The sequence below is a fragment of the Paroedura picta genome, chromosome 8 (genome assembly GCF_049243985.1).
Source record: "Paroedura picta isolate Pp20150507F chromosome 8, Ppicta_v3.0, whole genome shotgun sequence".
NCBI classification, from domain to species: domain Eukaryota; kingdom Metazoa; phylum Chordata; class Lepidosauria; order Squamata; family Gekkonidae; genus Paroedura; species Paroedura picta.
Genome location: NC_135376.1, coordinates 74,226,556 through 74,243,578, shown reverse-complemented (window position 1 = coordinate 74,243,578; position 17,023 = coordinate 74,226,556). Strand labels below are relative to the sequence as shown.

The 17,023-nt window shown below is 41.5% G+C and overlaps 1 protein-coding gene across 9 annotated transcripts in view; it reads left to right on the top strand.

Moving 5' to 3' along the window:
• The window catches only part of PCDH15 (protocadherin related 15), an 886,705-nt gene that overhangs the window by 618,117 nt on the left and 251,565 nt on the right, over positions 1-17,023 (top strand). For all 9 annotated transcript variants that reach the window (XM_077350402.1, XM_077350403.1, XM_077350405.1 and 6 more), the window contains 3 exons: positions 1,999-2,107; positions 8,939-9,051; positions 15,201-15,407. In XM_077350402.1, coding sequence (XP_077206517.1) covers positions 1,999-2,107; positions 8,939-9,051; positions 15,201-15,407 — 429 coding nt within the window. The remainder of the gene's footprint in view (positions 1-1,998; positions 2,108-8,938; positions 9,052-15,200; positions 15,408-17,023) is intronic.

The window sequence follows — 17,023 nt, the reverse complement described above, 5'->3', positions numbered from 1 at the left end:
TGAGGGTTGCTGTTAGTTCCACAGCAAATAGCACCGAAGCCTGGGTCTCCTCCCAACTTCATCTTTGGAGAGTGGTAAATGTAGATTGAGAGGAATTCACAAGGGGGGAAGGTAATCATTCTTTCTCCAGTGCTACAGTTTCAAGCTAACCCATAGGACCGAGCAATGGCACATACATTAACAAAACAAAAACTGAGTCCACTAGAACCTTTAAGACCAACAAAGATTTATTCAAGGTGTGAGCTTTTGAGTGTATGCACTCTTCCTCAGGCAAAATGAAACAAAGATCATAGGAGTACAGATATAAGGCAAAAGTAAATTGTGGCAAATTAGTAAACTGTGTCATAATATCCAGATTATGCAGTCTGGTAATTTTTTGCCTAAACAGCTAATCAGTTCTTTTGAGTCCAGTTGTAAATAAAAATAATTAAAAGAGACTAGTTGTTTTCGCCATCCATCTCCACTCAAGCATGGGAAAATCCCCACAAGTAACAAGGTGCTCAGTCTGTTATTTTGTCCTGAGACCAGAGAATTAGATTCTTAATTACATTACATACTACTTACATCACATTACAGTCACATTGTCCCAAATAAAATAAAAAGAAGAGGGGATTGTAAGGAATGTGGATATAAGATTTGAATGAGATTAGCATGCAGAGTGAGATTTAAACATGTCCTTATTGAGTCCAGGGTATTCCATTGTTTTGAGTGTTGTAATAACTTTTATTTCTTCAATCTTTCTTTCTAGTCTGTTTTTGTTCCTTTGCAATAAAACAGCTACTTTGAGGTCCCTTATTGAATGTCGTGGAAGGTTAAAGTGTTCCTCTACAGGTTTTTCAGAACTGTAATTTTTTTTAAATATCAGATTTGTGTCCATTTATTCTTTGGAAGAGGATTTGACCTGTTAGCCCTATGTACAGAACAGAGGAGCATTGTTGGCATTAAATGGCATATACAGTGTTAGAAGATGAGTAAGTGTAGGCCTTTGATGGTGTAGGTCAGTGGTCCCCAAACCTTTTATCACCGGGGACCGGTCAATGCTTGACAATTTTACTGAGGCCCGGGGAGGGTAGTCTTTTGCCGAGGGACATTGCCGCCTGAACCCCTGCTCTGCTTGCTTTCCCACCCGTGCCCCTGACTTTCCGCTGCCCACTGGGGGGCACTGCCAGCAGCAGCTGCGCAGTGCCACGCCGAGGGGGAGCCCCAGCCATGGTGGCTGCCAGAGAACACCAAAAGTGAGCCGGCAGCAGAGTGGCAGGGCAGCCCCCAAGGCAGCAGCCGGGGAGGAGGACGAGGAGCAGCTGCGGCCCAGTACTGACTGATCAACGGACTGGTTCCGGTCTCCGGGGTTGGGGACCACTGGTGTAGGTGATGCTTTTAGGTCCAGTGATCATGTTATTGGAGTGTATGTGGCAGCAAAGTTGGCATCTGGGTTTGTTGCAAACTCTGATACCTGTGTCCATCCTCAAATTGGATGTTACTGATGATGTGCCGAACAGTTTTGAGTTGAGAGCTATATGTAACCACTAGTGGTATTCTGTTATTGTCTCTTTTGGATCTGTCTTCTAGCAGGTTTTCTGTTGTAAAAGATCCTACCATCCACATGGTTTAGCCTTAACTTGATGCTGAATGTCATATCCAAGGATCTCTTTTGGGATTAATCTCACTGATAAGTGATTGCTATATTTGTCCATAGAAAAGATCTGTTAACTTTCATAATTCTGGAAGTGATTTACAAAATCTGTACAGGGGACATCCAATTGTGACCAAGTAGCAAAATTCACACTATTTAATAGACATGGACTGTGCCTATACTGTGGCATGTCTGTCTTTTTTAATATTTAAGTTCAAATACTGCAAGATGATATATGTCAGGAAATGATATTTCTTCTATCTGCACACAGGGCATTAATTTCTTAAGGCATCCAATGGTATCACTTAATATTAGATGTAATCGTTGTAAGATTTCCATTATAACATGCCTAATTTTCATTCCAGGCACGTGTGAACCCGATCAATATCATGCCACCAATACAAGCTATAGATCAGGACCGAAACATCCAGCCTCCTTCTGATCGGCCAGGAATTTTCTATTTCATCCTAGTAGGTTGGTATTTGATAATTACACTCTCTTTCACATTCACACTGTTTAAGCAGCAGGCAGTCAAAGATTAAGTGGAAAAGTAGGAACCTAATAACCAATTCATGTGGAATCTAGTGTGAGAGCTGGTATTGTTCCAATCAAATATTTTATTGTGCAATTGCTTATTGGTTCTGTTTATTCCAAATTGAATTGTTCTTGTTTGAAGATTTAGCTTCTTTTCAGAGTGTTTGTCTGAGATAATAAAGGTGGAACATGAGCTGAATTTACAGAAAACCTTAGATTTTTTTGGTGTACTGTGTTGAACTAATGTTTACATATCGAATGCTGATGTGAGTGGTGGTTCTCAGTTTGTATCTGAGTGGTTGTTCTCAGTTTTCAAGTCTCTATTTTTGATTGATATATCTGATATTTCCATAAATTTCTTTCTCTGTGCTCTGCTACAGATATCAGAGCTATTCTAAGTACTCTGTAATATACTGTACTATTAAATTAGTTAAGAACCACAAGACAATCTTTTCCCCTAAAATTTCCATTAGTAGACAAAATACTGTCACCATCATCATCATCATCATCATCATCATTATTGTTATTATTATGCAATTTATAGCCCGCCACTCCCATGAGGCTCGTGGCGGGTAAAAATTATATATACTATAAAAAACCCTAACACAAAACTCCTATAAATACACAAACCTAACCAACCCAACCTCTCCCCTCCAATCCGATGGCGGCAGCATTCCCAGGGAAAGATAACCGGGGGCACTGCAGATATAAACACAACAAATCAAAACAAAACAGAACAGAACAGGGGGCCCGATCTTAAAAAAGGAGTCGCTGGCCTCAACTGTAAGCCTGGTGGAAGAGCTCCATTTTGCAGGCCCTGCGGAAAGATGGTAAATCCCGCAGGGCCTCAGCTCCTCTGGGAGCTCATACCACCAGGTAGGGGCCAGGACCAAAAAGGGCCTGGCCCTGGTCAAGGCCATATGTGCCTCCTGGGGGCCGGGAATCACCAACAAATTTGTCCCCGCAGAGTGTAAGGCCCTGCGGGGGGCATGGGGCACAAGGCGGTCCCTCAAGTATGTGGGTCGCAGACCCCAGAGGGCCTTAAAAGTTAGAACCAAAACCATGAATCTGATCTGGCTAGCTATCAGTAGCTAATGCAGCTGCCTCAGTACAGGCTGGATATGGGTCCTCCAAGGTGCTCCAGTGAGGACCCTAGCAGCTGCATTTTGCACCAGCTGTAACCTCTGGATCAGGTGCAAGGGTAGGCCTGCGTAGAGTTACAGGAGGTGACTGTTGCATGGATCACAGTGGCCAGGTGGTCAGGAGACAGGTAGGGCGCTAGTAGCCAAGCCTGGCAAAGATGGAAAAAAGCCTGTTCCACTACCTTCTTGACCTGTGTCTCCAATGTTAACGAGGCGTCCAAGGTCACCCCCAGGTTCCTGGCTTGAGACGTGATGGTCAGTTGCATCCCGGCAAAGGTGGGTAAATGCACTTCCTGCACTTCCCCCTGAACCACAGGACCTCTGTCTTGAAGGGGTTGAGTTTCAGGTGGCTCTGTTTGAGCCACCCCACCACGATCATGAAACTACAATGAGATCATGAAACTACAAAGCATAGATAAATGATTGAAATTTAATCTACCCTTAAATGGGTTTCCAGAAGTTCCAAGTGTAGGGAAAACTTTTTCTACTGAGACAACAATAGAGAGAGAGACAAATCTTCCTGGGGAGGGAATTCCAAAATTTTGATGCCATGACTGAGGCCATTTCTTGGGTTGCCATTCATCTAGCTTCAGATCGCAGAAGCACCCAAAGCAGGCCCTGCAGAGATGGCTGGAGTGGATGGGGAATTTCATAAGGAAGTAGCTGTTCTTTAAGATATAACATCCCTGAGCTGTACAGCTGTAAAAGCCAATATCAGCACCTTGGTCCCAGGGCTTGAATTGGGCCCAGAAGCAAATTCTGAGCCAGTGTAGAGCAGTATGATCCTACAATCCAGTCTGGTCAGCATTCTGACCACAACTTTCCTTACCAACTATAGCTTTTTGCATGTAGCTTTGAAGTGGTAGTCTATGTGCTTGTGGCCACTAGCGTGGGGGTGATGTTGAAGGGGGGAACCTTTTTAACTTGGCCGGGTGAGAAAGGTGGCTTCATTGTGACACCTAGAAATAAGAAACTGGCAGGCTCATAAATTCACATTCAGTGATAAGAGATGGTAGAGGGACACCATGGCAGAGGAGAACATGTCAACTAAGGGGCAAATCACCCACCATTGTTGTCCACTCTTCTTTGTGCTCACATTTTTCTCTTTCTAGACAGGCAGACAGATAAGGTATGGCTTGTGTGTAGTATAGTCAGGAGATTGTAAGTTTGTCTGGCTACCAAGCAAGAGATGTTTAGAGGTGGCTTGCCATTGCCTGGCCTTTTCCATCCTTACCTCCACACTAGTAGTCATCTCCAGACAAGGCAGAAAAATATGTGGGAAGTGTCACATCTTAGATGTTTAGACAGAATTCATGCATTGCTGAGGACAGTTTCATCAAATACATTGCCTGCTTTGTTTCTTTATTACTGTCATATAGAAGAATAAATACTCCCAGTAACACTGTTAAACTATGCAAGTTGTTCACTATTGATCTCTGAATAAGTAAATCAGAAGATCCCTGCTGGATCAGACCACTGGCAACCATGACCAAACGGTTCTCCTGGAGGGCTGACAAACAGGAAACAGAGTCCAAGGCCTTACCCTGATATTGTCATCTACCTTTGGCATTTTGAGTTTGCCATCTTTGAATAAGGATGTCCCTTTTCATCACTTGGGTTGTTGGGCCTACTGGCCATAAATCTGTCTAATCCCTTCCACAAAGTCATCCACACTTATGGCTATCCCTATCTCCAGTGGCAGGGAATTACACAGTTTAATTACTCATTGAGCCTATGGCCCATCAACCTCATTCCACCTGGTTCCAGTACTTTAGCAGGGGTGGGGAAAGTTATTTCTTTCCATTTGTTGATACCCCATGCATAATTTTCAAAACTTATATCATGTCACCCCTCAGTAGTGTTTTTCTTTCTTCTGTGCTTATAGTGTATGCACAAAAAAAAGTACTTACTTCGCTTCTGTGGAGCATGGGAGCCACAGCAGATGCAGAGAGCCACTTGGGATCCAACCACTGCAGCGGACACCAGGAGCTGCTTGGGGCTCAGCTGCTGCCATAGTATGCACCAACTGCCACTCAGGCTTGGCTTCAGCAGCAGTGGATGCAGGGAACCACTCTGAGCCCAGCCACAGTGCTTGCTGGGAGTTCCTCAGGGTTCTCAGGTTCTCAGACACCACTGCAGCAAGGACCCCCAATGGCTCAGCAATGGGATGTCGGATTGGATTTTCAAACCGCAGGGTTTGAACTGATCTAATCCTTCATTATTCCATCAGTACTAGGTGCTAGCTCCATTGAAATAGCTGGTTAGAGACAATTCTGGTTTTATCAGTTGAAGTAAAGCTTAGCAGCACTTCTTTCCACTAGAACAGCCCGATAGCGTTCTCTGAGTTAGGAGTTGATCATTGTAGGGAGAAAAGTCAACCCCTCTTATCCTTAATGAGCATTTAGCATAATTTGCCACCAAAGCTATTCTGGCATAATTTTGTGACCTATTTCAATCCTTTTGCCTTGTAAATATTCTGCTGCTTCTCTCTGCTTATCCTTTATCTCGATTTATTAGTTACAACCCTGTTGCTATTCCAATCATCTCTAGTTCTGATTGCTGTAATCTACTTGCCTGTCATATCCATACTAAGAATAACTGATAGGAAAACAGAGTGTAAATAGACAGTTGATTATATTATTGCTGTATTTATAGAACTGCAGCACTTTTTACTTCTCGGTCCATTTGATGTACTAATTATGCTTGGTTTGGATTGACATTCATATTTCATGTAACATACGGCTAATTCAGGCACAGGGAAAATCTTCACCGAAGAACACTCCTGTGAAGGATACAAAATCTGCATCCATTGCTACAAATGTTCAGGAGTATGGCAAAATGGTTCCCACAAGTACCTTCATTCTATCACAGAAGATGTGGAATTTATCCAGCTGGTTGATGTCTCAAGTCACTAGACGTCAGAGACTGCAAACAGTGCCAAACTGGAAAAAGAAACATTTTTTGTTTGACGTTACCAGATGGTCAAGGGCGGAATGGGCAGGGAGGAATCTATTTCTCCATGTGTGTGCGGACTCATGCCAACTCAGCGCTGCGCCAGCCCCCTCCTCTCCTTATGTGGATGTGTTGCACACATGTGTTCCAGTTGGCTGCACATGGAGGAATGGGGAATCAAACCCGGTTATGCAGATTAGAGCCCACTGTTTTTAACCACCACACCAAGCTGGCTTCCAGTGAAGTAGGTGAGGCTAAGAGAATGCGACTGGCCCAAGGTCACTCAGCAGGCCCTCATGGTAGAGTTTGGATTTGAACCAGAGTTCCCCAAGATGTAGGTAATGACAGCTGTATGAAATGAAATCTCATGCCATCTTTTCCATCAAAGCCAATGGAGGATGAGGAACATCTTATTTGGGGGCTGATAGAATTGGGCCCCCTGGGCCAATCTTTTTGAAACTTTGGTAGGGGGTTGAGGGAAGATACCAGCAGCCCCCCCCCCATGAGCCCAATACCCCCAGATCGATTATCCATTGATTATAATGGTCTCCATAAGGTATAATGGTGCTTTCATGTCATGTTCTAAAAAAGACAGACAATGCTCATTATAGCCTGCAGTGAATTATCTATATTCTTATGAAGGCTAGTCATCTTCACTTGCTGCAGTCCAACAAAAGTTGTAAATTAGTGTTAAGACTTTTACTCGACCCAATTTTCATAGTGTAGCCTAAAGGTAAAGGTAAAGGTATCCCCTGTGCAAGCACCGAGTCATGTCTGACCCTTGGGGTGATGCCCTCTAGCGTTTTCATGGCCGACTCAATACGGGGTGGTTTGCCAGTGCCTTCCCCAGTCATGACCGTTTACCCCCCAGCAAGCTGGGTACTCAGTGTAGCCTAGGCTGTCGCAAATTTACAGTAACTTTTTTGTAGCTGAAGCAGACTTTTTTACAATAATATTTGTAAATCAGGGTTGCTGGTCTGAGCAAGTAAGAGACCTGTTTTGTTTGCTTTTTTGCCAGACCCTGGTCTGACAGTGTAGCAGCATCAACTTAGAAATATATCCTCGGCATTCTGTCTTCTTAAGAGATGTACAAGTTGTGTACATGTCAACAGCCCATCTATCTTTCTGACTAGGGAAATCTGATGGGTGTAGTTACATTACAATTGTCATAGAGGGATAAGACATGTACATTTAACTAAATCTGGTTGGATTTCTGGCATGCCCCAAACTGCTTACAGGAATGGCACTTCTCTGAGAAATTATTCCGCTATACAAAATATTTGATGTGGCTCATAGTCTGTTCCATCACCTATCACATCTCACCAATTTGTAGTATCATTTTGAAACCTGTAAAGAATATCCTTTTTGTGTAATGATACCACTTTGAATGGAGGGACCCTAGTTTCAAAATATAGCTGTGAAGATAGCTAACTCTTTTCTTGCTTGCAGTAGGAGGGATTCATCTCTTCTGTGCATGGGTGCTTGCTATACGCAGGCACAGCATGCGGTATAATTGTTAAAGCTCAGAAGAGATGGTATATACAGTGGGGAAAGTAATGCTTATAAGAAAATAGTTCTGGAAACTTGTTTCCTGCAGAAACTAGTAAGATCCCCCCCTCTGTTTCCATACAGATAAGTTTAATCTTTATTTTTATTTCCTGTTCAGAGTTGTTATCTTTTATCCTTATGCATGGTTCCTCTATATATTTGTGAAACAGCCTGGGGGGGGGGGGACATGTCTGGCTGTCCAAGTTTGAATAGGGCCAATCAGGGTGCAGCCAGCGTTTGGCCCTGCCCCTACAGTTCCCGCCCTCCCTCCCTGGATGCTAGCCACATTCCTTTCAGAGACACAGAGCCTTGCCAGACTGAACACAAGCCCTCATTCCCTTCTATCATTCCTGCTGTGAGGGAGGAAGAGAGAGACACAGAGACAGCTGCCCCAAGCTGCTGACAGAGACACAGAGAGAGCCTCCCCTGCTGCAACAGAGGGAGAGAGAGAGAGACAGAGAGAGCTGCCCCAAGCTGCACACCAGTTCTCCTTCCCTCCTAAGAACAAGCCCTAATTACCTGCTATGCCTCCTGCTGCGACGCACACAGCAAGAGAGAGACAGAGAGAGATCTGCACCTCCCGGTATCTTCTGGGTCCTCACGCCCATTGCTTTCCTGCTTGCAATGGGCTTTCTTGCTAGTTTTATATATAAGTTGAAATGTGTATGCACAATTCAGTAAGCCCCCCCACACACACACAAACACACCCCTTTTCTTATGTGCTGTCTTCCAGATTCTGCTGTAAATGCCATGCATAGTTTTTGTTGCAATAGACAAACCTTGAATATATAGCCACAGGGTAAGAATAATGCAGCAAAATGGAAGGGGCTGATCTGGTTTTAAACATATTTGCACTCATCTCTCTCTCTTGTACAAAAAAAAGAGAAGACTCCCAAGTTAATTCAAAGTGATGACAAAGGAAGAAAGGAAGGGAAACTATTCAGATGATAGAGAGCTTGCTTGTGTGCATGTCCAAGTAGGCATTTAATTTTTTTGGTTTGTGGAATTAATTATGTTTTCTTTTATTTATGAGTCAAGTAGACATAATTTTTAAGTAAATTTGTGATTCCCCCCCCCCACTAATCCTTTGTCTCAATTATCCTGTTTAAACTTCACTGCCTTTTTGCAGGAACCCCTGAGGATTATGCAGAGTATTTCACTATGAATGTGTCGACAGCTGAGCTCAGCCTCCTCAAGCCAATAAACAGGGATTTTCACCAGAAATTCGATTTGGTTGTTAAGGTAATTTCAGTTGGATTCTCATTCCTCAGTATCTGTACCTTTACTGAGTCGCAGAACCCATAAAGAAAGTCACGTAAAGAATTCTTCCAGGAAAGTATGTGATTAATGAGACTTTATAAGGGACTAGTCTATATCCCTGTCGCAAGTGCTTTGAGAAGTGAGGTGCATGAAAAGGTTCCAGGAGACCCAGTATGTCCTCTGCTGGTGTGTTGTACAGGCATTTTGTACAGCAACCAGATAGCCATGCTTTCCTCTTCATCCCACATCAGGCGTAAGATTGTGACAATTCAATGTCTCTGCCAAAGGGACATACTTTGCTTTTATTAGAGTACTTAAAATAGTACACGAATTCTTAGTTGTGCCATTATACTGAACATACACTGGCAAAGCTGTGCTAACTTTCTGTTTCTCTTTTTGGAAGTCACTGGAGCTGGGTTAACCAAGCACAGTAATTCTACACCAACTTTTTAAAAAATCAATTAGAGTTGTCCATGGCCACATTCTAGTGCCTTAATAACTGGCTGTATTATTAATGAAAAAAATTTACAGGCATTATTAGATTTGGATTACTGTAGTTTGTGTGCAGTTGAGTGGATAATAAGCAAGGCTATCAATCTGTAAGACTAATAATATACTGAATGCTTGAATAATACCATTTAGTGCAACAGTGTTGAAAGATCCCTTACACAGACAAGATAGGGCAATTATGTTCACTTGAATTTTTGTTTTGCCGTGTAAAGCACAACTCAATGGCTGTAGTTGCATTTGAAAGCATATCTTTTCAGGAAAATGTCCCTACATGAGAAATCCAAAATTAATCCTCTCTTTACCCATCTTAATCCCTTTGTCTATGTTTTAAAGGATGCTCCTCCCTCTTTGGTCTCCTCCCCAGGGGTTTCCTTGCATTTCTACACAGGTGCAAAATATCTGGAGCAGACAATATATAAAAAGAGCCTATCTTGGGAGTGGGATGAAGTATATTCGTGGCCCTGAGTGTCAGTAGGGTGAATCTAGTTCAAGTCATTCCTTCAAATATGTGGGAAACTTGCTGTAAAGAACAATTAAAGTAATTTGTATACACAATATGCTGGGAAGAAGGTAATATTTTACCTCTGCCTGAACTGAAATACTTTTCTTTGTGACCTGCTTCTCATAACTTAAATCCTTCTAAGAAGAATAAAAGTACAATACTGTCCTTTCTAACCTTGCTTCAAGAGTCCTTGCATGCAGACTTCTTACTCTCATCAAGGAAGCCAGTTGAATGCCTGATATGCGGACCACTTTGGAAGCAAGGAAAACTCCCATATATGCATTCTTTTAAATTTCCTATGCCAGATTTCTATACAAAAAGTCAGGCTTGGTTTAAAGATTCACAAGGCCTGTAGCACCAGAACCAGTTTAAGGATTTGCAGGGCCTTAGCAGAGTCCTGTTACTTGTGTTGTAACAGCAAGGCACCCTTACCAGAGATAGCTGGAAATTTGTTTTTTCATTTTTGTGATTCACAACTTGCATAAGTATGACGACTCCCTAACAATTACACTGTGAAGGTTACCTAACTGTACAACACTGCAGGGACCTTGGAACTGCAGAGCTTATAGCACATGCTACATGTGCTGCTAGGATAAACCACATCTGCAGGAACCAATGCAGAACAGATATCTTGTTATATAAAGACTTGCCTAGCCTGGCATGGACATTTATTGCTGAGTTGCTAATGTGTTGCAGACAACAACTAAGACTTTCCTTGTTTGTTTATGTGTGGAGAATGCTTCCTTGGTACATTTCAGCTTTATTAAAGGAAAAAGAGGAAAAGTGCTTTGTGGTGACAGTGTGTGTGTGTGTGTATATATACATATACATATACATATACATATACATATACATATACATATACATATACATATACATATACATATACATATACATATACATATACATATACATATACATATACATATACATATACATATACATATACATATACATATACATATACATATACATATACATATACATATAATCTTCCATGTACCTTATACATAGTATATCTTTAAGCCAGCATAGTGTAGTGGTTAAGAGTGGTGCAGTCTAATCTGGAGTACCAGGTCTGATTCCCTCATGCCTCCAAGTAAAGCCTGCTGGGTGACCCTCACAACTCTCCCAGCTTCACCTGCCTCTCAAGGTGACTATTGTGGGGAAAGGAATGGAATATGATTGTGAGACACTTTGAGAATCCTTTGGGTGGAGAAAATTGGGTGGGATATAAAAAAACAACTCTTCTTCTTCTTTGTTATACCCATTATAGGTTTCCAAACTTGGTCAGAACCAAATCCTTTCATAACAGGTATTTGTTATGATTGAGCGCTGAACAAGGCATGTTGAACATGACCAGGACCGTTTATGCACTGGGAACTTCACTGCCCCAGATCCTGTGCAAGTGCACAAATCGTGGGCAGATGAGGCGTACTGAGCCAAATGCTCCTCCGTGTGGGTGCAGGAATAGGTGGGGCAACCTGCCACAACTAAAACTCCAACCTCCAGTGCATAAACGGTCCCTCTGAAGGTCAGTCTGGTAATGAAGAAGAGCAAGAGATGGTTTCTCTTAGGAGGGAGTGCTGTGTACTGTGAAGGAAATAATGGACTAATCACAAGACTGGAAAGGATACTTTGATTTAAGTTATCTCTGCTGTCTGGGTTTTACAGCTGTGAATTAAATTTAACCATGGAAATTAAAATGATTCCCACTGATCATAGCACATAGTAGCTTTTATGAATTTGTGCTGTTCTTTTTCATTTCATATCTGTCTGTATGGATGTACTGAACTCTTTGCTCCTATTCTGTCTCCATTAGCTAGGTTCAGACTTTACGCTAACCCATGAATTAGCATGACATGAATGAATCTGGAATTGCTTAGCACTCGCTCATTCCCTATTCTGACATCCCCTCTCATGCTGCAAGCAAATTAGTTTCTTCATCATCTCTGGCAAGTGATAGTTTGCCACAGCATATATTGCTTGTGCTAGCTTTCCAGACTAGCTTTGTTCCTAGTTTGCAATATTCTTGGTCTAACAATCTGCATGGGAAGCAGGTTCAATATTAGATTTAGGATTATGATGATGATCATGGTAATGATGGAAGTGAATAAAACACTACTTTGATGTCAAATGGATGAGAATGCCAGCATTCCAGGTATCTATATTTCTTGAAAAGAGAACCAGAGAACCCTTGTTACTGACCCATTTTTAAAATTAACATCATTTTTAGATAATTTGGGGACATAGCCATATTGGTCTTTAGTAGAAGAGCTAGATTTGAGTCCAGTAGCACCTGAGAGACTCACAAGATTTTGGGAGTATAAGCTTTTAAAACTCCCATTGTCAGAAACATTTGGATGGATTTAGGTTTTATTGCTTTAAATTATCTTGATACGCACTTATACGTGTTTTAGATCATTTACATTTGTAGGAAAAATCTAGATCATGCCTTTTGAACAAATTATCAAAAAGAACTGATAACATAAATGAGGAACAGGCAGGACTTTGAAATGAAGGTCTACTATAGACAAATTAGATACTTTGGCACTATTAAACGTGTTATTTAAAAGTTTATATGCAGCTGTTGTTGACCCTCTCTCAGTATTTAATTTGATTACTATAGGAAGGCTTTTGTATTGCTTTAGTCAGATGATATATTGATTGAAGACTTCTGTTTCCCATCAAAGCACTCTAAAATAGAAATTCCTTCAAGGTCAGCCTCATGAGGTATTTGGCAAGATTTCTTTTTTGTCCCATTGTTATTCAATTCTGTTATAAAGAATATAATTCTGAATTACAGAGTGATCAGTTTTTTTCCTTTCACAATTGTGACAGTTACTTCTATCCACTTGCCCTCACAGACTGAGCTAGCCTTGTAGTGTGGTTTCTTAGTTATAAAATGAAACCCACTGTCCCACCATGTTACTGAAATATCTTTTTGGCTTTACTGAGCCCTGGAACTTTTGGGAAGGTATGGAGCACTTTCCCCCCCCATAACCCTTTATCAGAAAGGCACCGAGGTGTTTTTAGCAACAAATAAAATATTTTATTTTTTTAAAGCGGAGAGTTGTGAGCTTTTACATATAAAACAGATACTATTTAGTTAGAAATTCCTAGTGGTTTGGTACTGATACAGATACAGGCTTTTGAGATGTTCATACGCTTATTCTCAGTTGAGATTTGTTTTAACTGAGGATTCATTACTGTTTGTCTAAAACATGTCTATTTATATTTTGTTGATCTTTTTGTTGATTCTGTAAACTCAGGGCCAGTTTATCCATATAGCACATGTAGCTATGGTCCCTGCAATTCCAGAGGCCCAACAAGGTACCTCCATGGATCAGGGCCATAATCTCTATCCTCCCCACTTTCCCCTCTTTGAGGACATTTTGATTGCTATCCCTTTCCATTGTGCCCCCGCCCCCCACAATTCTGGCTGCTTCCACAACAGCTGTACTCTGCTGGGGCCCATGAATCCTTAAACTGGCTCCGGTGTTATGGGCCCCATGAATCCTTAAACCTCTCCTGCCTAAACTCTCTTGGTTCTAGAAAGTGGACACTCTTTCTCACTTTCTCCTTCCTAGAAGTACCAGTATCCCATTGCCAACTGAGGAGTCTAAGGCACTTTCTCACAAACCAAGTCTGAGGAAATACACTCTCCTGATTTCACCTTTAGAAAAATTATTGTTCCAATTTGACTCAAATTTGGAGTCAACACCTTGCTGCCCAAATCCCCCCTGCCAAATATCTGCCCTAGTTGTCTAGACACGGCATGGTTTAGCTGTCAGTAGAAAACAAAGTTCTCTAACTAGATTTTCTCCTTAGAGCAGATGGCCAGTTAAGCACAGACTCACAGGTTCTGTCCGAATCAGATTACACGGACTCTCTCTCAGTACACAACTAGAATATCAGCTCATTCTCAACTATTTCTGGCCAATCAAAGCTTAGAGCAGCCTGTCACTCTTGCTTTCTCTGCCTAGTATTTTAGGTTAAATGGTTTGTATTAGCTAGGGAACTAAGTGCAATTAATAGACCCTAAGTATGTTTCATTTGACTCCTCTTATTTTAGTCATTATAATAGAAGGTTAAAACCTTGCTTATCCTTTGATCCCCCTCACAGATGTATGTGAAGAGGTGCTGGGGAAGAATTGAAAAATACCATGTCAGAACATTGTATCTATTTCTTCCACAGCTGGAGTTTAATTGGAATAAGCCTTGCTGTTTAGAATTAATGGTCATCCTTTAAAATGAACAAGGATGTTTTATTACATAATTCAGAATGTGCTGCGGTGATGTTGCAGTCAGTAATTTTTCCCTAACTCTCCAAGGACATTTTTAGTGGTGGGCTGAGAGGCATAGTTTTGCAGTCTTAGAAAAGATAAAAATTGGGCATGCTGTCTTGATAGAACAGTTAACACAGCTGAACTAAAGTTAAACACTTTTTATATAATTAAACAGCAAAGTTAAATGTCTAACTCTTTCTAGTTGCAGTGACTGTGATCTAAAAGTGTCTAACTTTGGCTGGATCACATCCATGTTTATTCAGTCCATTATATCAGATCGAGTCTGTGTATAAAGATAGGGCTTCTATACAGCAAACACCCATGTGCATGCCCACATACACTCACACATTCACACATGTATTCACTGTTGGAATATTCTTATTAAATGCATAATGGAAGCAAAATAGCAATCTTTTAAAATTATGGGGAAAGAAAAGGGGCACAGCTTGGGGACACCAGGTCAGGATGGGGATTAACGTGCTTCCTGACTCTGCTAATCTCATCCATGAAGATTCAAGCCCATTCCTCTCTATGTAGTCCCAGACTTCCTCTCTCTCTTCTCTCTCTCTCTCTCTCTCTCTCTCTCTCTCTCTCTCTGTGTGTGTTTTCCCTTGGGCATGACTGAATGTGATAGAATATCAGAAACTGGCTTTTTAAAGCGAGATGGAGATGAAACATTATAAAGGAATAATATGAATGGAGATGTAAGGAGAAGGAAGCACAAGGCCACAGATAAAGTGCAGGACAACAATAGTATATTCCAGGAGCCCTACCAGTTTCCAATATGACCAGTAATGGGAATCCATTAAAATTGCTTTTTGCTTTTGTAGGCAGAACAAGATAATGGCCATCCTCTTCCTGCTTTTGCCAATCTACACATTGAAGTTTTGGATGAAAACAATCAGTTCCCTTACTTCACAGAATCTATGTATGAGGGCTTTATTCTTGAGTCCTCCCCAGTGGGCACAACTATTGCTGATAACCAGAATTTGACATCTGCACTGCAAATCATAGCCTTGGATAATGACATCGAAGAGGTTGGTGCTGTTTTTCACTAAAAGTACTCATGTTCTGTGGAATTCCCTATTCATTCACTAATGTTGGATGTGTCACATTATAAATAGATAAAAGAGCTGATAATATCATGATATTGCAAAAGTCTTAATTGCCACATTGCAAAAAGGTTTCAGAATTTTATCAATGAGTCCTAAAAACAGCTTGTTCTTCCAGTACAAAATCACAATACGGAGAGTGTTCCAGCTGAAACTATCACTTCTAGGATCCATTCCAAGAGCTGTGAAATATTTCCTCTAGTGGCTTTTGCAATTAAAGTGATTCAAGTTCAGGCGAAGATGGAGATATGGCAAGTGACTAAGGTGCAGGCTTCTTCTGATTAGTTCAGGGCCCTAGACAAATTCAGACAGAAACAAGGGGCAAAGGTTAATTGCAAGAGTGAGCTGTCGGTGGGACAATATCTGAGGAAGTTTGGGAAACCTGTGTCAATTTGGGAAACTTCCAAGGTATGTTTTTTGCCCTTTAGAAGGAAATGAAATATTACACAGAAGGCAGGCCTTGGTGATTCCAGTATTCTTGATTATAAAATCTGAGGTAGGTAAAATCTGAGGTACTTGGATGAACTCAGGCAGTTCAAGGTAAAACATATATGTATATTATATAGCACAGGCTATGACAGGATGGAGTACCTGTATAAAGAAGACATGCCCATATTATGCAAAGGTAAGAAAAAGCAGCCTCTCTTTTCCTGTTTTAACTCATAGCCCTTTTTTTCTCATTCCTGAGCAAGCCAATTAGGTCAGCATACATCTTCTTCATTTCCCCTTTTAAAAAAGTAATTTATGCAGCTATTCTTGCTTTCTTTCTTTCAGATATCCCTTCTACTATGTTTTGAACTACTCTCCCCATGTCTTAGAATGTCTCCTGTCAGGCTTGATTGTCCCACCTTAGTGGTGAAAAAGAGATAAGCTACATCTGCTGAAATCTCTCCTGTCCTTTGCATCTGGCTGCACTAGCATGAACCTTGTGCAAAAAAAGTGGGATGTTTTGGAAATGTCAAAGCTAATCACAATGGCAAATGGCTTCTTGTGCAATTTGCAAACACTGAAATCTCATACATTTTACAAGTTAGGGCAATAAAATAATACTGCTGAAGAGTTAGATCACCCCAAAGGCAAAATCTCTGAATACTGGGAGGGGGGTTTGCTGCCTCCAGGTATGTCCGCATGGAGGGAGTCTTGGCCTGGGTGAGTTATTTTTGGGTTCCCTGTTTGGCTGTAGGATTGCTGGGTGAGTCATGCCACAGTGGCCAACTCACCTGCCTAGACTGGGCAAGTTATATGGCAATGCTGCAGCCAGATATTGCTATGTGAAGCACCTAACTAGGTAGACACATTGGTACAGGTTGTTCACAGCTCACCTGGTGTGCCCACTTTCTCCACAGATAAATGCTAACAAATGTGCAATCATGTGGCGATGGGGTGAGCAAGCATGATGGTGCCCAGTTTCCTTCTCCCAGTGTACAAAGGAGTCATGTGGTCAGGGCTAGGTGCATCACATGTGGGTGTTTGGACAACAAGTTCTCCATCAGATTTTCAGATGCTGCCAAATTGCATGGGCTAGTAGAAACCCAAATTTA